This window comes from Antechinus flavipes, chromosome 4 (genome assembly GCF_016432865.1).
Source record: "Antechinus flavipes isolate AdamAnt ecotype Samford, QLD, Australia chromosome 4, AdamAnt_v2, whole genome shotgun sequence".
In the NCBI taxonomy this organism is placed as follows: Eukaryota; Metazoa; Chordata; class Mammalia; order Dasyuromorphia; family Dasyuridae; genus Antechinus; species Antechinus flavipes.
The window spans coordinates 358309283-358329549 of NC_067401.1; the positions used below are offsets into that span (position 1 = coordinate 358309283).

Genomic DNA, 20267 nt, shown 5'->3' on the forward strand with positions numbered 1-20267 from the left:
TCAAGTTATATTGACTCCAGGATTAGTACCTTCTATCCACCCCAGATGCACTGTTTTTGCCTTTCTTTGTAATATACAACAGTGCCTGGTATATAATAGGTTCTTAATAAATACTTTTGACTGATCAACAAAGAACCGCACAGAAGAAATAGAATAATGTGTAGGGTCAGAAAGATAAGGGGATGTGCTGGTCTTGTGGGCAGAACAAAGGTGAGTTTTAATAAGGAAATGGAAGACAAAAAGTCTGAGGTAGCACAGGAGAGACAGACAAACTATACAGAGGGAGATAGAAAGAGACAGAGGAGCATGGAGAGCCAAGTCTTATTTATGAGAGAACTTGCATCATGCAGCATTTCCCCTCAACTGCCTTCAGCAAAAGCTGGTAGGAAGCCTTTTCTTCATAAGCATTTGACTCAGAGAGGATTCTAAGAAGCAGAAGGAAATCTTTTACCTCCAGGTCCCAAGAGGACATAGTGGCAAAGAGGATTATCCCCTCAGTTATAGTTCCCCTCCTTAGGGAATAAGCAGAAATTTAATGTTAAGGTTTATCTATTCAGCCTTCAATTCCAATCATCTATTAACTGCCTAGTAAACATCTACCTGGGCATCTCCACAAATTTAATATGTCCAAAATGAAATTCATTGTCTTCCCACAGAGCCTACCCCTTTTATTTACTTTTCTCTCATCACCACTATTCTTCTAATTATCCACTCTCCTTCACCCATATCTAATCAATTGCCAAAATTTTGATTTTCCCTCTATAATGTGTCTCACACCTGTCCTTTTCTATCTATTTACAGAACTACTTTAATAAATATATATATTTTATCAATCAAATTTCACTTAGATTGTTATGATATCTTCCTAACTAGATCCCCTCCTTTTCATCACTCCTCTGTCCAGTCCACATTCTGACACAAATACCAAATTGCCAAGAAACTTCATTTATTGCCTCTAGCATAAAATAGAAATTCTTTTCTTTAATATTGAAAGCCCTTTGCAATCTACACCAAACTATATTTCCAGACCGGTTTCCCATTATTGTGCCATATGTAATCTATATTCCAACAAATTAGCTTACTTCCTTTTCCCCCCATATAATATTACATTACATCCATGGCTTTGCTCAACCTATCTGTCTATCAACCCTGGAATATCCTCTCTTTCTTTACAGCCACTACTTAGAAATCTTACTTCTTTTTGAAGCTTAAGTGAGGTGCCACTTTTTGAATAAGACCTTTCCTTATCAAGACAAGCATTAATATTCATTTTCCCACTTATCTACTAATTATTTTATATATGATATTCGGCATGAGAGTACACATGGTGACTTCCTCTAATAAAATATAAGTTCCTTGCAAAGAGGAAATATTTCATTATTTTAAATAAGTCCTTATTCAAATAAAATACCCTTTAGTAATTGATGAGTAAATCAATTAAAATACACACACACACACATACATACATACACACGCATATAAGGATGTGTATGTGTGTGTATGTGTGTGTGTGTGATTCTTTAGATTATATTGCCTACCTAGTGGTTGTCCTTCATTATCAAAGAGAATCAAAATGACATCATTATGTTGGGGGTCAAAGTATAGTTTGTCTGATAGTGACTGATCAAACCAATATGAAATTGGAAGACTACCACAGATCAGGCACAAATAGTCCATATGAACATATGGAATGGAGATGAAGTGCTTGGCTAATAAATCAATGTAGGAGAGTGGAAACAAATAGATTTACATATCCTTCCATGAAATTTCTGAAAGTGGCAATTATGAAAAGGTGTAGGGAAGTTTCCAAAAGTGGCAGTTATGAAAAGGTGTGGGGAAGTCTTTTTCTATTGATTTGTTATTTATCTCATATGCTACTTTAAGTACCTGTCTTTTACTGTAATATAATGTCATGTGTTGAATTTTGCTCCTAGACAGAAGAAGTTCACAGGAATGAGAATTCAGAGTTATGAATTTCAATAGCTGATTGACTCAAATGATTTCCAGGAACCCACTGAATAGGGCAACAAATGATATATATGGAGGGGGGGCGGGGAACATGACACTTAGAATCTATAATCTGGCATTCCTTGAAGGAGTTATAATAAATAAAATCTAGATGGAGCCACTGGAAAGACATGTAAAGATAGGCAAAAGGGGGAAAATGCTTAAAGAAAGGGGGAAAGAAAGAAAAACCAGTTCCAGATATGCTACTTTCCTGTAGAGCCCATGACAGTAATTCATGACCTTACTTTTATGTGATTAGAGATTATCACAGCAAAAGAGTTATTTTTTTTTGGGGGGGGGGGGAATGCCGTTAACTTTATATGGTGATTAATACCACGAATAGAAGAAAACTAGGAGTCAGGAATAAGATTGACTTCAAATGAATATGATCATGACAGCTGGTGTCCCAGATATTAACTAATGCAATTTTTCCAGTTAGAAAATTTTAAAGTCCCTTAGTCCATCATGGCTGGCAGCTAGGTGGCACAGTAGAAAGAGCACCAGGCCTGGAGTCAGGAGTACTCATCTTCCTGAACACAAATTTGGCCCTAGACACTTACCAGTTGTATGACTTTGGGCAATTCACTTAACCTTGTGTGCCTCAGTTTCCTCATCTGTAAAATGAGTTGGAAAAGGAAATGGAAAACCGCTCCCATATCTTTGCCAAGAAAACCCCAAATGGGATCAGGAAGAGTCAGACAGGACTAAAAAGAGCACTAAACAATCACAGTCTGTCACATTCATTCTTAAATAACACTATCACCGGAGTTTCAACCACACCAACAATATTGGGTACAAGGAAAGAAAATCATCTAGGTTAGTCTAGAAACATGAAGTTAGACACAACAATGAATCACAAAAGCAGGCTATTTACATAAATAAGTTCTCTCTTTTCTTTTGTGCAATAGTTGCTGGGGTTTTTTATTTTTTTGATTCTCCTTGTGGTAAAGACATGTAAATTACATTTGGTTGCTAGAATAACGGAGACTTCCCACACTTCACTTCCTCTCTCATTCTTACCTTCCCCCTCCCATCTCCTTTTGAATAGATAGAAGTATTTGCACAAGTTTTTAAAAGCTTAAATAACACTGTGAATTGAAAAGGAGGAGAACTGGCTGGATTCCATTTGGGAAATTGCTTCAGTGCTTTTAATGACCCTTTTTTTCTCCCTGAAAAAGGACCATCTTTTTAACAGGATTCTTCCAGAGATGCTATTGGGCTTTGGGTTGTGTAATAATAATACAGGCTCTGAAGAATTAATGTTGCAAGTCATCCAGAAGACAATGAAAAGCCAACATGAGTAGGCTGCAATGTTTTTGCCTTTCTTTGTAGCCTTTGTAGTGCTTACAACAGTGCCTGATACATAGTAGGTGCTTAATAAATGCTTTTTGACACACTGTCTAATGAAGAACTTCACAGAAGTAGGAAAAGAAATAGGATCAGAAAGATAAGGAAACAGACTGGTTTTGTGAGCAGAGCAAAAGATAAATGGTAAATAAACATCATGTCTTTTAATACTCATGCAATTCCAAGAGTTCTAAAGGGAGCAGCACGCAAGGAAAAGACTCTAGGGAGCACATATACAATTGCAGAGGATGAAAAGATACAGATGGATTGCAATCTGCAGCAACATTTCCAACAAAATGTTTCTATGTTTCTATAAAGTATTTTGTGTTCATAGTGAAGGGATAGAAAAGGAGCAAGGCATGAAGTCCAACTCTCAATTGGGTATAAAAATGTGTATTCTATTCCTGACAACCCATCAAATATTCATAACTAGCACCATGCCAGACACTGGAGATGTGGGGATGTGGGGGCGATACAAAGTGTAAGACAGGGTGGGAGCCCACAGGGAAAAAATAGAGTGCTGCTTTCTAGATTGTTCCAGGATAATAGTTAGCTGTCCAGTTACTAATATGCATATCATCTATAAAGAAATCACTTTTATGGCTTCTATTAGAGAAGGAAAAAATCTCCGTGAATCTAATAAAATGTAATGGCAGCAAATTGAGGAAACATACTATAGGCACAACAATAAATATTACTATCCACAGATACAAAAACACAATACTAAGTGCCAGCATCTCAATATCAACAATTAAGACTTGCCAAAGTATGTGCCCACTCTATAGACTGAACCAAGAACTTTGTAATGCCACCCCCAAGAATTTATAGTTCTGTAAATAATATTCAAGTTTTCAATCCAAAGACTGAAAGAATAAGCTGAATTAATTAAGGAAAAGAAGAAAATCATGGAATTATAGATTTAGAAAAAAGGCAAATCTCATAATTTTATTGGTTATAAAAAAAACAAGGGTCCAGAGACATCATTTGATTTGCCCAAGCATTGCCCAGATTTACCAAGCTCATCTAGGTGGTAAGTGTTAGACAGATCTTATGTTCCTTTCCTATAAACCTTCCCATATTGTTCTTTGCGATGAGCAGGATCTTACAGGAACTCAAACTCCAGTTTAATGTCACTAAACACAAGATTTCTGGTTCCTTTCTTTTCCTCTCTTAATTAGTTGCACAGGATTCTTGTATTTGAGTAAAAGCAACAATTCTATTTGCTGATTTGAGAAGAAGGAAGAGGAGGAAGAAGAAGGAGAAGAAGAAGAGGAAGAGGAAGAAGAAGAAAGAACAAAAAGGAAGAAGAAGAAAAAAGAAAAACAAAGAGGAGGTGGGAGAAAAAGGGAGGAAGGGAGGGAGGGAGGGAGGAAGAAAAGGAAGGGGAAAAAGGGGGGGAAGTTCTAGAATCTTATCTGTGATCCCACATATGTAATCTTGGGCTAGTCATTTATCCTCCCTGAGCCTCAGCTTCCTTATTTGCAAAATGAGGAAATTGAGTTAACTTCTGAAAACCATTCAAGTTCCCAATCTATTGTACTATGGTTCTGTGATTCCTGGAGGGAAAATTACAAAGCTAGACAAAGTATTATTCTAATCGGTTAAATCAATACCTCTGAACACCAAGCTCTCCAAGAGTGACTTTTCTCTTTTTTTTTTTTTTCAAGAGTGACTTTTCTCAAAGTGACTAAATTATTTCTACAATTCTAGTAGCTCACATCATTCAGGGTCATGGTAGTGACAGTAAAGTGTTTGTCTTCTTTTCTGTCTATATCTGCAATCAGTCCCCAGAAAGATCTAGATCTGCTGAAAGACTAGAGGAAAGCATGCATGACAGTGGTAAGAGGTTATTTTTCCATGGTACAGAAAGCAGACAGAAATTCAATATGTCAGGAGATTGAAAATGGATAAAAGATTTCATCTTAAAGTGAAAATAGGTACACTTGTATCAACATGATATGCTCTGAACAGTCAAAAAATTCCAATAAATTTAGTTTAACTTTACTCAAGTCTGGAGTCTCATTGCAAATAAGTACTAAACATTTCAATTATCTGTAATATATAACTGGAGTCTACAGAGCATGGAATAAGAATAATTGGTATTATTATTATTGTAGCTAACATTTATATAGTACTTACTATAGTACCAGGCATTGTGCCAAACACTTTACAATTATTATCTCATTTGATTTGATTCTTACAACAATCCTGGGAGGTAGATGCTATTATTACCTCCATTTTACAAATAAGGAAGCATAGACAAACAGAGGTTAAGTGATTTACTCAGGGTCACACAGCAAATGTCTGAGACAGGATCATAAACTCAGATTTTTCCTCAGTGAAATTTCAACACACTTTCCACTTGGCTATCCTTTTTTAAGTCCAACTTTATCAGCTAGAGGTTTATGAGTAGAATGCTCTCTTGATTCCACAGTTAAATCAATACAGTCACAACTTACCTATCTGGGACTTACCTATATGGCAATTGTATCTCTCTATAGCATAGCTCAGAATGAAGAAGTGAGAGAAGACAGCCATATAGTTTTAACAACAGATGTCGTGAATTCTCAACACCAAGGCTAATAAGTCATAGGAGAGTTTCTCAGTTTTCATTCATGGTCTATTTGCACACAATTCACTCAAGGGGTCTGATTTCCAAGTCAGCAATAGATTAGAAAAACAAATCAGAAAAGATAGATGATATAAAATCCCATGAAAAAATTTGGCCAATAGAAGCTCATGTATATATATATAACGTTAAGATTTATAGAGTACTTACCTCCCATTAACCCTGTAAAATAAGTATTAATATTATATCTCCATTTTTGTATGGGAATAAATTAAGACTCCGAGAGGTTGTGCTTTATACAAGATCACATACCAAGTAAGTATCAGAGCTGGGATTTGAACAAAGCTCTCTTCTAACACCAAGTCTTATATTTATTCTACTAAGTCATACTATCTATATCTAGGTTTTCAAAATTAGCATTAAGTATGATTTGACAGAGACTAATAACAAATGTCATTGGAAAAATATAGTTAAAACTCTCGCTGGAAAGTTTCTCACCACAAATAGAGCTTTTGTCAAAACATTAAACCTTTGCCATGTCAGTCAATCAGGAATCAACTGTGCTTAGCACTGGGAATACAAAGACAAGCAAAAATCAGCCCCTGCTCTCAGGGAACTCAGAATTTAGGATAGGAGACAACAAAGAAACAACTACATATCTAGGAATAGTTGATTATAATCAACAGAGGAAAGGCACTAGCATGAAGGGGTTTGGGTAAGATTTCTTGTATAAGGTCATGTTTTAGTTGGACTTGAAGGAATCAGGGAAGGCACATGTAGAGATGAGGAAAACGGGCATTTCAGAAATGGAGGACAGCAAATGAAAATCTCCCAGAGACAGAAGGTGGAGTGCCTTGTTTGAGAAACAGAAAGGAGACCAGTTCCATTTAACCAAGTAGTAACAATGAGCTTTTACAAAGGATTTTTTTTTCAAAAATGTAGTAAGGACAAGAGTATAAACATTCTCCCAATAAAAGAAAAAACCCTTAGGAGAATAGTTTCATTGTTATTTCACAGAAACTCAAGTTTCAACAAAGTATTTAGTTTCACCACAACTTCATGTCCAAATGTGTCACTGTTGTCTCATTCATTAATCTTTGTCTTAACTACCAATTGACTGGAGTATATTTTGAACACATTTCACATATACAGGAAAAGTTATGTAGATTAAACATAAGAAGGGCTAATGATGGGGAGAAGTGGGGAATATAAGTGCTTTTTTGGACTTGTTGAATCTGGAGATATTTAGTTGAAATGTTCAATAGGCAATTAGTGATAAAGGATCATAGTTCAAGAGAGAAACTGGTACTTGATATGTATATCTGGAAATAATCTTAATAGGAGTGATAAGTTTATAGGATGTGATGAAATCTAATGAAGTATAAAGAGAAAAGAGATTCTAAGACAAATGCATAGAATAAATCTATAGTGAGTGGAGCTTTAACCATCCAAAATGTAGTGTCCTTCTGGAGGTCTCTGTTCAGCACCAAAATGTAGTGTCCAGACTAGCTCTTTGGAGGATTTCGGGACCAGCTTTGGTCTTTAGTGAAGGAGTGAAAGAGGCAGGAGAGCCACCAGGATGGGCAAAGATGGAGTCTCATTTCCAGTCCATTCAGCCCTTAAATACCTCAGTATAATTACATCATTACATCACACTAAGTATGTGCCAACTAGAGAGCCATTATCTCATCAATCTCACTGAGTATGTGCTAACTATAAGCATCCTGCTATAAGCATCCCTTTCTTTAAGTAGAACACAGATGGTCATGCCCTCCTTGACTTGTCAAGAAAAGGTGAGAACACCAAAGGGAGGTGATCAGCCCTCTCTGACTTCTCAGGAAAGGATGTGGGCACTAAAGGGAAATGGGGAGCCAAACTTCATTTGTGGAACTATTTATAAAGGAATTGCACATGTTTAACATATATTGGATCACTTGCTGACTGAAAGAGAAGGTGGGGAAAGGGAAGGGAAAAAATTAGAATACAGGGTTTTGTAGGGTTGAATGTCAAAAATTATCCATGTATATATTTTGAAAATTGAAAAGCTTTAATTAAAAATAAAGTTATGCTCTGAAAGGATGTTCCTGGCTTCCTCTTCCTAATGATAAATAGTTTGCTTCAATGGTGAGCCTAAATTCCTATCTTGAATTCAGAGAACTGTGAACAAAAATGGTTATTTTTCTTTCTCCTGCCTTTTTGCCTTCAATAATTGTTTGTATGTTTTTGCTGGTTTGTTTTTAAAGATCAAAATTTTAAAATATGCTCAACTCCAATAAATATTATCTTTGCCAGAAAACATGTCGACAAAGGTCAAACATCTTTCCCAGAGCTAAACAAGGCATTTAACTCCAAGCAGAGGTTTAAATATGCAAAATGTTGCATAAGTCTGCAACATGGTTATATAGAGTATTTATATAAGTATTTATTTCAGTCCAGAACTGTGATAATTTGTAAGTCAGAAAGTATTGTGGCATCCATAGTATACAGCCTAATTGTTTGCTATTACTTAAAGCTTGGAATGTTAGCATAGGAAATCCCAGCCTTTTTATATGACATGTGAAGAAGTGGCTGTGCAAGGCCTTGAACCCACCCTGTATTTTAAAGCCAAATCCAGTGCCCTCCACACTTCTATTTCATGCTACCTCTCAGCTATTTCATCAATGTGTTGCTTTAGGCATCTATTCATGGCTCTATACTATTGCCTATTTTCATCAGCATTTTTGATTAGATTTGTAAATAAGAAAAAGCTAGGAGGATAGCTAATACATTGAATGATAACATTAGAATCCAAAAAGAACTTGAAAAGTTACATTGGGCCAAATCTAATAAGATGAAATTTTGTAAGAATAAATTTTAATCATGTTTGGTTTCAAAAAAGTGAACTTCATAAATAGAAAATGATGAGGGTATTGTTAGATCACAATTCATCTATGAAAAAAAAACTGAGGATTTTAGTAGATTTAAGGCTCAATAGTGTCAATAGTATAATTTAGCAGTCAAAGAAAAAGCTAATTTTGTCTTATTTTACATTAAGAAACAAGTGATGTCCAGGAATAGGGAAATGACAGGCTATTGTGTTCTGTCCTGGTCAGATCACAACTGGAGAAATTCATTCATTTCTAAGCACCACATTTTATGAAAAATTGGAGACAATCCAGAAGAATACAACCAAGATAATGAAGAGCCTTGAGTTCATATCATAAAAGGATTACTTTGAAGAGATGAGTGATTTTGTGACTGATAGAGAGAAAAATTGAGGGTTATATGATCAGTGTTGTCAAATATTTGAAGGGTTATCTATATGGACAAGAGATCAGCCTGAGAGTCTGTCAGTTAACTAGCATTTACTACTAGCAACTCCTATAAGCCAGGCACTGTTATAAACACTGGGAATACAAAGAAATGCAGGGAAAAAAAAACAGTATCTGCTCTCAAGGTTTTCACAGGCTAACTGTATTGTTGTTTGTCCATTTTCAAAGAGCACCAATGACATCAATTATGGGGTGATGTCATGATTTACGGGTAAATTGTATTTAAGGCAAATTTGCACAAAATTGTTAATCTTTGTGTCTCTTCCAGAGTCATCCAAGTTCAGTGACAAGACAAAAGTCAGTATAAGTGATGATGAGCCATACTACAGTGAATGACTTTGGCATCTTCAATATTTGATCAAATTCTAAGCACTCTACAGCACATGCTTTAATCACTATTGGAAGAAATTGTTCTCATCTGCTTTTTCTGGGGAAAGTCTTAATATGCTTGGGGTAGACTTCACCCTAACTCATTGATATCCCTCACATCAGAGGGCTTGCCATAGAGTATAAACAACATTTAAATTAGATACAGAAAAGATATATACAAAGTATATACAGACAAGCTACATACAAAGTAAATTAGGCATAGTCTTAGAAGGAAAGCATTAAGATTAAGGAGGTTTGGGAAAGCTTCTTGCAGAAAGTGAGATTTTTAGCTGAGACCTGGAAGAAACTAGTTAAGTAAAAAAAGTATGGATAAGGAGGGAGAAAATTCTAGGCATGAAAGACAGAAGAATTCTGGCTGGGGATTTTAAAGGGGAAAATCAAGTTTTGAAATCAGAAAACCTTCATGAAGGAACAATTCACAGTGAAATGGCCTATCCTACAGAAAAATCAATTCTCCTCCCTAGAGGTCTTCAAGCAAAATATGCCTTAGAAGAGATCCTCAATCACAGAGGATCTTTACTAGGACCATGGTATATAAAAGGGGAAAATTTGTGAAATGTAAGCAGGGACTACTTATGTTAGCATTATAGGTCTACAGTCTGGAATTCTGTTTATTTTTTAGTCAGGACCTATTCATTTCCACAGTGTCTGAACTCCTGAATGATCTTTCTATTAATAAGATTCCCTAAGCCTTTCAGAGTTTAACTTCTTGTGTTCACATAGCTTAGTATATTTTAGAGACAAGCTCTTGAATCCAAGACTTTTCTGCCTCAAAAGACTGGTCCTCCATCCACTACTTCTCAATCTAAAGATTAAGTAGGAGTATTACCAGAAGTCAGGAACAAAAGAAAAGGCTCAGAATCTAGGTAAAATTTGAAGGAATAAGTAGATAATATAGGACTATATGTTGATAGTTAAAACAAATCACAGAGTTCATTTGGCCCACTCCACTTCTCAGTTTACAGAGAAGGTAACTTAGACCCAGAGATGTCGAGTGCATTGCTCTTAGCTGTATAATTAGCAGAGCATAGAGCCAAGCAGCATCACCATCAAAGTCTAAATCCAAGTTTTCTGATTTCAAATCTTATAAGGCTTTCACTATGACCCACTGTCTCACTCTATTGTGCATTCAGGACTTTGACAGAGAAGAATTCAGCTAATACAGACCAGTTAGCTTAAGACAGGGCCAATGTGAATGAATATTCAAATGTGAACTTGATTCTAACACATAACACAGCTTAGCTCCCTAATATTCCCTAGATTAAAAAAAAAAAAACTAGAAGAGACCTGGCCACATAAATATGAACAGTGAAATAATTGATTACTGATAAATTCTGATAAAAACCAAGCAGAGGATGAGATGAGTGCATTCAGACAGACTCTAAAAGCCACTCTAATAAAAAATCCTTTTTTAAAAAAATAGAAAAATCTGTATTCTTTTTTTATCTCTAGACTTTAAGTTTTCATTTTTGCATCTGCCCCCTCAAAATTTTTCTAGGGCAATACAGGTTTTCTCTAGAGCTATGAAAAAGTGTACTGTTTCAAAGAAAATATTTCTTCCCAGGGCTAGCTCAAGAGTTTGGGAATCTCTTAGATGAATTCTTGATTCAGATAAAGAATAAGGTTCCCTCACAAGAATCAAAAAAGAGTTAATGCAGGCTGGTTAGATCAGGCCCTTTAATCAAAGAGGATATAAGCAGATAGACAGCTGGAACAGCTTCTGACAACATGTAAATCCCAGCCCTGACTCCAAAGAATTCTACCAACATTGATATTTCACTTTATCTGACTTACTTATGGTAAGTATATTCAAAGGTGGCTGGGATATACTCCCTCTAGATTAGAGCATCAGGTACCTTATCTGTTTTTTCCATTTTGAAACCTTATACTCTTCTTACATACAAGTGGCTAATTAGATGGCTTCCTAGACCAAACTGTTTTGCCTCTATTTTAACCACAAATGCTCATGGCTTCATTTGCCAGCACTGGGGCACATGTCTTGTGTATAGTTTCTGTGATTGATTATGCTCCCTAAATCAGTTTTATATTCCACCAATAAGCCTTAGAATGAAGCTTTGCCTATGTTACAAGAGCATTCCACATGTCTATCATAAAAATTTTGAGACATCGAAGTAAAAGCAGAGGTTTTCTCAAAAAGTCCAGTTAGGGCACAATCCATGGATTTAAATTTTCCTAATTTCCCAGCAGAATCCTGGAGCATTGATAACACAGTAACTCTCCCAGAAAACGCCAGACTCTTCCCTATTATCATTGTTTGTCCTCCATTCTCAAAGAGGGCCAGTGATATTAATAAGGTGATGTATTGACTTAGAATTGAATTGGATTTAAGTGAGGCAGAGCTGTGCAGTCATTGGTCTCATTCTCTCCTCCAGGGTCATTGGAATTCAGTAACAAGAAATAGGTCAAGACAATTGGTGATGGCCCTGGATGAAGTGGAAAACTATGGAAGGGATGACATTGTCAAGGACTTTGATAGGCAAAGAGAGTTACATATTTGCTCCTGGAATCAACAGGGAACCATTGGAATTTATTGAACAGAAGAGATAACAGGTAAATCACTCTCTCTGGGGTGAGAGGCAGGCTTTCATTTACTGACTTGAATCAATTATACAGAATGTTCCCAAAATCTTAGTACAGTTTTAAGCTTTAATAGCTTCCTCAAAAACAGCTCTTTAAAAAGCTATTAAAACTTAAAACTACACTAAGATTTTGGGAACATTCTGTATATCATTTGTTCTATATACTATTGACATGATCACCATCTTTTGATAACCTCAACTTAGACTAGTGGTTATCAGAATATGGTCCAAGTATCCCTAGAAGTACTCAACATTTTTCAGGGTTTTTAGGTCAAATCCATATGTATAATAATACCAAGATGTTTTCATTTCTAATATAGTATATAATTATAGATATAACACATGCAAAAATTCTTTGGACATTCCTCAATAATTTTTTAAATCAATCATCAAGATTTATTAAGCATTTTATATATACCAAAGCCTGTGTTAAGTGCCACATATACAAAATAAAAAATAAAACAGGAACTTATTTTAAAGTGATCATGAAAATCACAATGAAATTTGAAATCTTCATGTGTTTAATGAGGGATTCATGAAAAAAAATACATAAATGATTCATAGAACCAATACCTGTGCTATAATAACAAAATTAAGAGTTTATGAATCACAGAATCATGAAAAACAAAAAGAAAAGACACAATTTATTCCCTTAAGGCACCTGTTTGACCACTGGGGAAAGATATAGTACACAGGTACATATATATACATATATATATAAACTCTAATATAGTTTATAATTTAAGTACATGAGAAAAAAAATTTAAGTACATGAAAGATTCCAGTCATGTCTCATTTTTAAATAGGAGAATTTAATTTATAATACATATTTTAACATGCAATTTATTATGGTTCCTTACTTTTTTCCCTTTGCTTTTATAGTTTGGATTTATTCATTCCTCAACAATTTTAAAGAGTGTAACTAGGTCCTGAGACCAGAAAGTTTGAGAACTACTATCTTAGGCAATGTGTCTTTTCCATATTGCTAAAGAAAGTAACTTTCAGACAAATATTGTTCTCTTAAAATAGCCCAAAATATCCATAGATATGAATTTTTGCTGATTATGTTTTATTTTACAAAATTTAAGTGTACTGGAGGACATTATAGGCAACTTAGTCTAACTTGTAGCTAAATAAAAATCATCATTACATTATACCTTGTAAATGGTCATCCAGCTTTTACCTGAATACGTCCAGCAAAAAGAAGTAGAATGTGGTACATTTTACTTTTGGGTGGCTCTAATTGTTAGTAAGTATTTTGTGGGTTTTTTTTTTCCTTGGATTAGAACTAAAAGGAAATTATATCTGTCATTATTTAGCTCCTACTGCAGTCTTTGAATATATTGATAGTATTTCTGCCACAGTACTTACCAGGTCACACAACATGACTTTTACAGTAGGGAGATATTTGGGGAAAACATGTGTTAATGTTTCCTTAGGGGTTGTATTTATTACCTGGACAATCCCAAAGTCTATATCCCACCCTCAGATGTATTTCAGAGATATTTACATTCAAATGTATTCAAGATAATGTTACTTGATTTTGCATTCATTCAGGAAATCTGAGGTAAAAGAAAAGGTTTTCCCCCCAAACTAAAGATGACTTTCTAATGCAGTGGACAGAGTCTGGGATTTGAATTCAAAACAATTCAACCTTATCTCATACTGTGTGACCCTGAGCAAGTTATCTAACTTTTTCATCACCTACCTCTCACAATTACGAGAATTAAAAGAGGTCATATATGAAAAGTGTTTTTTTAAACTTTAAAGTGCTATATAGGTTTTATTATTATTATTACCTAGATATACATTGTATTAATTAAGAGAAGAAAACAAACTCAGTCAATTTTGTTAACAGATTGAAGTTTTCTTTAATCTTGTTCAGTTATTCCTTTTGGTGTTAAGTATAATAAAAAAAAATCTTGAGATTATCACACTTATTACAGAAATATTAACTCAAAAGAATAGTCTGGGTCTCAAAGACAATTCTCACTAAAGATATTCGAGAATTATATAAACAAATAATTTCATATATTTGTTAAGCACTTATTATTGTGTTAAACACTCAGGATGCAGAGCAAAAATGAACCTATTCCTTGTCCTCTATTTTGGAAAGGGGTCAAAAAGGGAAAACTTTATTTCCCTCCTGGCTCTGCTCCCAATTTTCTAGATTTTGAGACCATGTGCCTGCTTGAGTACTTTCCATCTTGCTTTTGTAACTCCATAAGGGCATCATAGAAAGGTGATACTTAAACTGAGTTTTGAAGAAAAAGATTTCAAAGGATGAAATAAGGACAGTCCAGACTATGGGGGACAAAGAGTTCAAAGGCACAAAGATGAGATAGAAGGTGGAGTGTCTTGTGTGAGCAATAAAAATGGAACAGTTCAGCCAGAGAATAGAGTACAATCAAATCAGACTACTTTGTTATAGTTTATCTTTTATTGATTTGGGGGACTTATTATTATTAACTATGTTAATGTAACATTAATATTAACATATTAAATCACATAACATGTAGGGTCCACTTTATTTAGAAAGTTTTACTTGCTTTTAATCTTCATCTTTTCCTTGATAAATGCAAATATTTCCTGAAACTACTTTCAAAGTCATCAGTTCCATGATGCTTTTAAACATAAATGATATAGAGGAAGGATATGATTTAGCTACTTTCAAAGTCATCAGTTCCATGATGCTTTTAAACATAAATGATAGAGAGGAAGGATATGATTTATTTACTTCCTTACCAGACTACAGAATTTCACAAATGAATTACAACTAAACTATTGTGCATCAAGGGACATAACTTAAAGTCTTGACATTTAGGGCTATTTATTTGAGAATGAAGGAAACAGGGTAGGATACTAAATTGGGTCAGGCAGGTTTCAGAGTTCATGTGAAGTGTTTCTGCAGTGGGTAAAGAAGCTTGCATCTGGAAGGCTTCTATTTTAACCAATTATTCATGCTAACTAGGTGGTAAACCCAATTATATTTACCATGTAGAACAAGGATTGTGAATTTGTGATTTATAAAAATATTCTGATAATTGTACTTTAACATAATTGGTTTCCATTGTGACCTTACAGATATAATTTCATGCATTCAGCACATTATTTTGAGAAATACATAAACTTTACCAAATTGTTAAAGGGATCCATGACGCATAAAAAAAAAATTAAGAAATCTTGCCACTGAAGGAATAAAGTCCTTTCAACACAATCCCAATTTTAGCACCATGGAGTAAGACTCTAGTTGTCCCTCCCTAGTTACATTTATGACAGCAAGCCACATCGGTCCCTAGAGAGAAAAAATAATAAGATATGGTTCGATTGGATTTTACATATTCTTTAGGACTTGTAAAATCCTAATCTTTATTTTTAAGATGAAATTTAGATTTTAAAAGGCAGTAAGGCATTAAAATAATCAGAATTAGTTTATAAAATATATCACTCTAATGGGTGATAAAATATATCACTCTAATAATCATAAGAATATTAACTTTAAAGTTTAATTTTAAAATAGTTAAGCTTTAAACCTGGAATTGCTTTTGCCTTTGTTATACTATCCCTAAATTTTGTCTTACTTCTATTAGTTAGATATATATATATGAAAACATATATAAACACACACATATACATACATATATATGTACATATAAATGGAATAATAAATTCCCTTGCTTATCTGTTCAAGAAATGGAGAATTAATGAGCTCAGTACTACTGGGTTTACTCAAGTTCCCCCTAGATAATACTTTGGCTAGTACAATATCATTTATAATGGTGGATTTTAAAGAAACAGTAACTTCAATTTTCCCTTTTACTTTAACCAGAAACCCCATAGGAAGAATTGCAACTATCTATTACTTCTCTCCCAGATTCTCTGTTCTGAGGGAAAATACTGGCCCCCTACATGACTTCAGATGGCCAACAAATATACCATGCTTTATAGGGGCAGCAGGATTAGAAATGAGGAAATAGAGAATAGAGGAAATAAAGAGTACATCTCTGGGATGTCTGGACCATACATTAGCTCCTCTGAATCTCAATTATTTCAATGATTAACATAAAAAATGTAATGATAATGCCTCAACTTCTAGATACATTATAGGTTTGAGAACAATATCTTGACTTAAAGAATACCATGTATATTCAAACATTCTCAAATGAATTTCAGGTAGTTTTGTTTTCCACAGATAAAATACTCTGTCTTTGTAACCCAGGCTCCTGACATTATCCTCCCCTTTGCTCTCTATTGTTACTCCCTCAAGTGGTACACAATCATTACATAATATATTTAAAGTTAGAAGGGGCCATTAGAGGCACAAACCCTTAATTCTACACATGAGAGAACTGAGGCCCAGAGAAGTCACCTTATTTGCCCAGGTCATATAGGTGCTAAGTGACATACTCAGGAATTAAATTCTCTGATTTAAATCTAGCACATTTTAAAAATTGTACCAGAAATTTATCAAGTTTTATCAAGTTAAATTTAATATCTCAAAAAAAAAAAAAACCTGAAGCTTTATGCAATAAAGGTCTTGATTTCACATTTAATCCTCATTTTTTTCTGGCCTTTTTTTGCATATATTCATGTTTATTGAAAGCTTTCTAGTTGATAACAATTTTTAAAAAATCTTTTAAGGAAAATTCCCAAACTCATACTACATTCCCCCTAGTATTTTTCTTTGCTGCATCTGGGTTACACTGTTCCTAAATTTCCAAAGAGGAACAGGACCTAACATTTTGAAAAAGTTATGACTCACTAGTCACAAGGAGATGAAGCGAAAACGTGATGCTATTTGCAATACTTCCCTCGATCTCTTTTTGTGAGAACATCCAATCAGCTAAATTATTTTTTTACATCGTTAACAGGAATAGCTGACATTTATGTAGTGCTTTTGAGTTTGTGAAGTGTTTTATAGACATCATTTCATTTGATCCTCACAACAGTGTAAAGGAGGTGCTACTATTATCCCTACTCTATAGTTGAAGAATCTGATATCTTAGAGAGATCAAATGACCTGTACACTAGCTAATAAGGAGGGAAGACAGGATTTAGGAAATGGTTCTTTTCTGATTACCAGTCCAATGTTCTTATCCTTCTAAAACATTGCCTTTTATTAACAACAATAACATTCAATATATATATATATATACAACTCTAAAAATATATAGGCAACATATTGTAATATTTTGGTGACTACTTTGTAAATCAGAATGTTCAAGTTTTTTTTTGCTATTGTTTCCCAATGAGAGTTACCCAAATTTTGGCATCCTCTTAATCCCTATATATCCCTAAACAGATTAAACATTCTGAAAGATGGCAAGGAAAATAAAGGCATTTATTCTTGACAGTTACTGCACAACTTTAAAATCTATTGCTTTTGGTTGTTTCAGTTGTTTCAAGATACATTTGACTCTCCCCCAAACTAACTAGTCACAACCCTTAGGAAATAAGCAGTAGAGTATATCCTTTCTAATTGATAGCATTAGCTGATAGAAAGAGTCAGATTTAATCATTATATGGATCTTTTTTGCTTGAATATTTTTGTTTTTGTTTTTAATAATGAAAGGCTCAAGAGGAGATGAAGGGTATATTTTCCAAAAATCACTTTGAAAAAAAAGTTTTTAAATGCATTTAAAAATCTATTCTAAAACATTTTAAAAGCCCAGAGTCCCTCCAAACATTAAGTCCCACATAGAAAACAAAACTTGTTTTTATATTTTAAATTCTTTCCAATATAAGCTTTAAAAAAAAGTAAGCTGTTTTACAAGTGAAGCAGGCTGTGAACAAAGCACAGTTGAACATGTAAATGAGTTGTATGCAGTCAAAAAACTTTTCTAAATTATTTCTGTTGATAAAATAGTTAGATAATATTTGTCAAAAAGGACACATGCAACATAAATATTCCATTAAAACATTTCCAAATTAATTACATTCATTTCTGTTATTCTTTAAAAACAAAAAAGACTGATCACTACCACACAAGCTCAAAAGGGTATACACACACACACACACACACACACACACATATATAATATATATAAATTTATTTATATCCAATCCAACCATAATTTCATTATATGACCTTGTGCTAACTATTTCTTTATGGCAAACTTTAATGTTTTCAACAATAAAAGAACAATAATTTATCAATCACACATATTTGAAAGCCTAAAAAAGAATTATGGAAAAATAATTTCTTTTAATATAGACATAAGGTAACTGCATGTTGTTTTGGATCAAGAATATATGCTAAATTGAAAAAAAAACAGGCATTAGATTTGAGTATAAACCCTAAGAGTCTTTTCTTTGCTCTTCTCAAACAGCATCAATATTATGTATATTGCCCAAAGAAAGTTAATCTTGGAATCTCTCCATTCAGAACCAAAAGCAACACAACATTCCAGACCCCTCAGGAGGAATAAATGTCAAGAAATAGTAATTACTCTACTATCTCATGGCCTGATTATCAGGAATAACATTTGAAAAAATTAATGGGTATGGCTGCATTCAGGAGAGATTTCCAAAGGCAATATTCCCTCTCAATTTTCAAACAAAATGTAGAGGCTCAGATGAAGTGAGGTCTGTTACCCTTTAGAAAGCAGGCATTCAGGAAGTGAAATGTTTGTTGAGTTATTCCTACATTTCAAATTTGTGAGGTTGTACAATCTTATCAATGAGTTCAGTCTTTAAGCCCACTAAAATGAATATCCACAAATATCTATCTCTTTATCCCTTTTCAGATCATTAAGCTAAAAGAACCCAACTATTTGTCAACAACTGATACAGAGTTCCCTTGAAACCAACTTCTTTTGAAAGCGTAGGGAGGAGGGATTTATTGATTTTTTTTAATTTTCAGATCAAACTATATTTTATTACTCATATATTTTAAGAGTTTACACCAACCCTGAAGTCAGGAGGACCTGAGTTCAAATTTGGCCTCAGACACTTAATACTTCCTAACTGTGTAACCCTGGGCAAGTCACTTAACCCTAATTGCCTCAGCCAAAAAAAAAAAAAATTATCATCAATTATTAGTTTTAATTATTGCTTAAAAATAAAAGTCTGAACTTCCCTATCAACTCACATAGTTCTTCCTATTTATATTTGTATTCTCAGTATGTACCCACACTGTCAGCTCTTACTATGTGTTTGTTTTTGTTGGCTGACATCAATTGCCTTGTGAGTACTCTTTCTTTACTTTTTTACATACCTTTTAATATCTCATAATCACTTCAAAAGTAGAGTTCCATTCAATACCTTAAAATTTGAATTATTTAATTTCCAAGTAGATGTAATTATTTATCATTTATCTCATTTACCTTTCTTCCATACTTCATACTCCTTATCTTATCTTTGTTTTAGTAATTTATCATTTCTCTCTTCAAGACATTCCTTAAGTCTCTAAGGAATTTTTTTTTTCAGTTCATTTCTCCTTTCTAAAACTCTCAGTTTTTCTTCAGCGGCATGATAATAAAATGCCACTTATTACTGTAAATTTTTCTTTAGAATGTCCATATGCAGGCTAGCAAAATCCAACCTCCTACCCTTGGATTATTGGAATGTTAGAAAGCAAATATAGTTACTTCTTTGGTGACCTCTTCTGCTGTAGGTTCTGCATCATGGCTGACCTCCTCCTCAGTGGTCTGGAAATAATAGAAAGGAAAAAGTATCAATATCGCAAGCCCTTGTCAACTACATAGTACAGTACAAGAAGTCTCCATAATTATGGATAGGAACTGAAACTATGGTTTCATGATGTAGGGAATTCTGTCCTCTATTAATGCAAGTTGTATGAACATACTTTCCCTGCTGCTCAAAAAAAAAAAAAAAAAAAAGGCACAAAGCTTACAGACTTGTGAAGTCTGTAATTTTCTTCTTTAATTCACCTATTATATATAAAAAATTACATTCCTGGAGAATTCAAATCTATATAAAAAGTTGGGGAAATAGATTTAAATTAGACACAGGATCATAGTTGGAGAACTTAACGGGATCTTTGAGGACATCCAGTTGGTTCCTTCATTATACAGATAAGGA

The 20267-nt window shown here is 34.0% G+C and overlaps 1 protein-coding gene across 1 annotated transcript in view; it reads right to left on the minus strand.

The window, feature by feature from the left end:
- RPS6KA2 (ribosomal protein S6 kinase A2) overlaps positions 1–20267 on the minus strand; it is a 525834-nt gene that overhangs the window by 502203 nt on the left and 3364 nt on the right. Inside the window, exon 2 of the mRNA XM_051998093.1 lies at positions 19814–19873. Within this exon, the coding sequence (XP_051854053.1) occupies positions 19814–19873 (60 nt within the window). The remainder of the gene's footprint in view (positions 1–19813; positions 19874–20267) is intronic.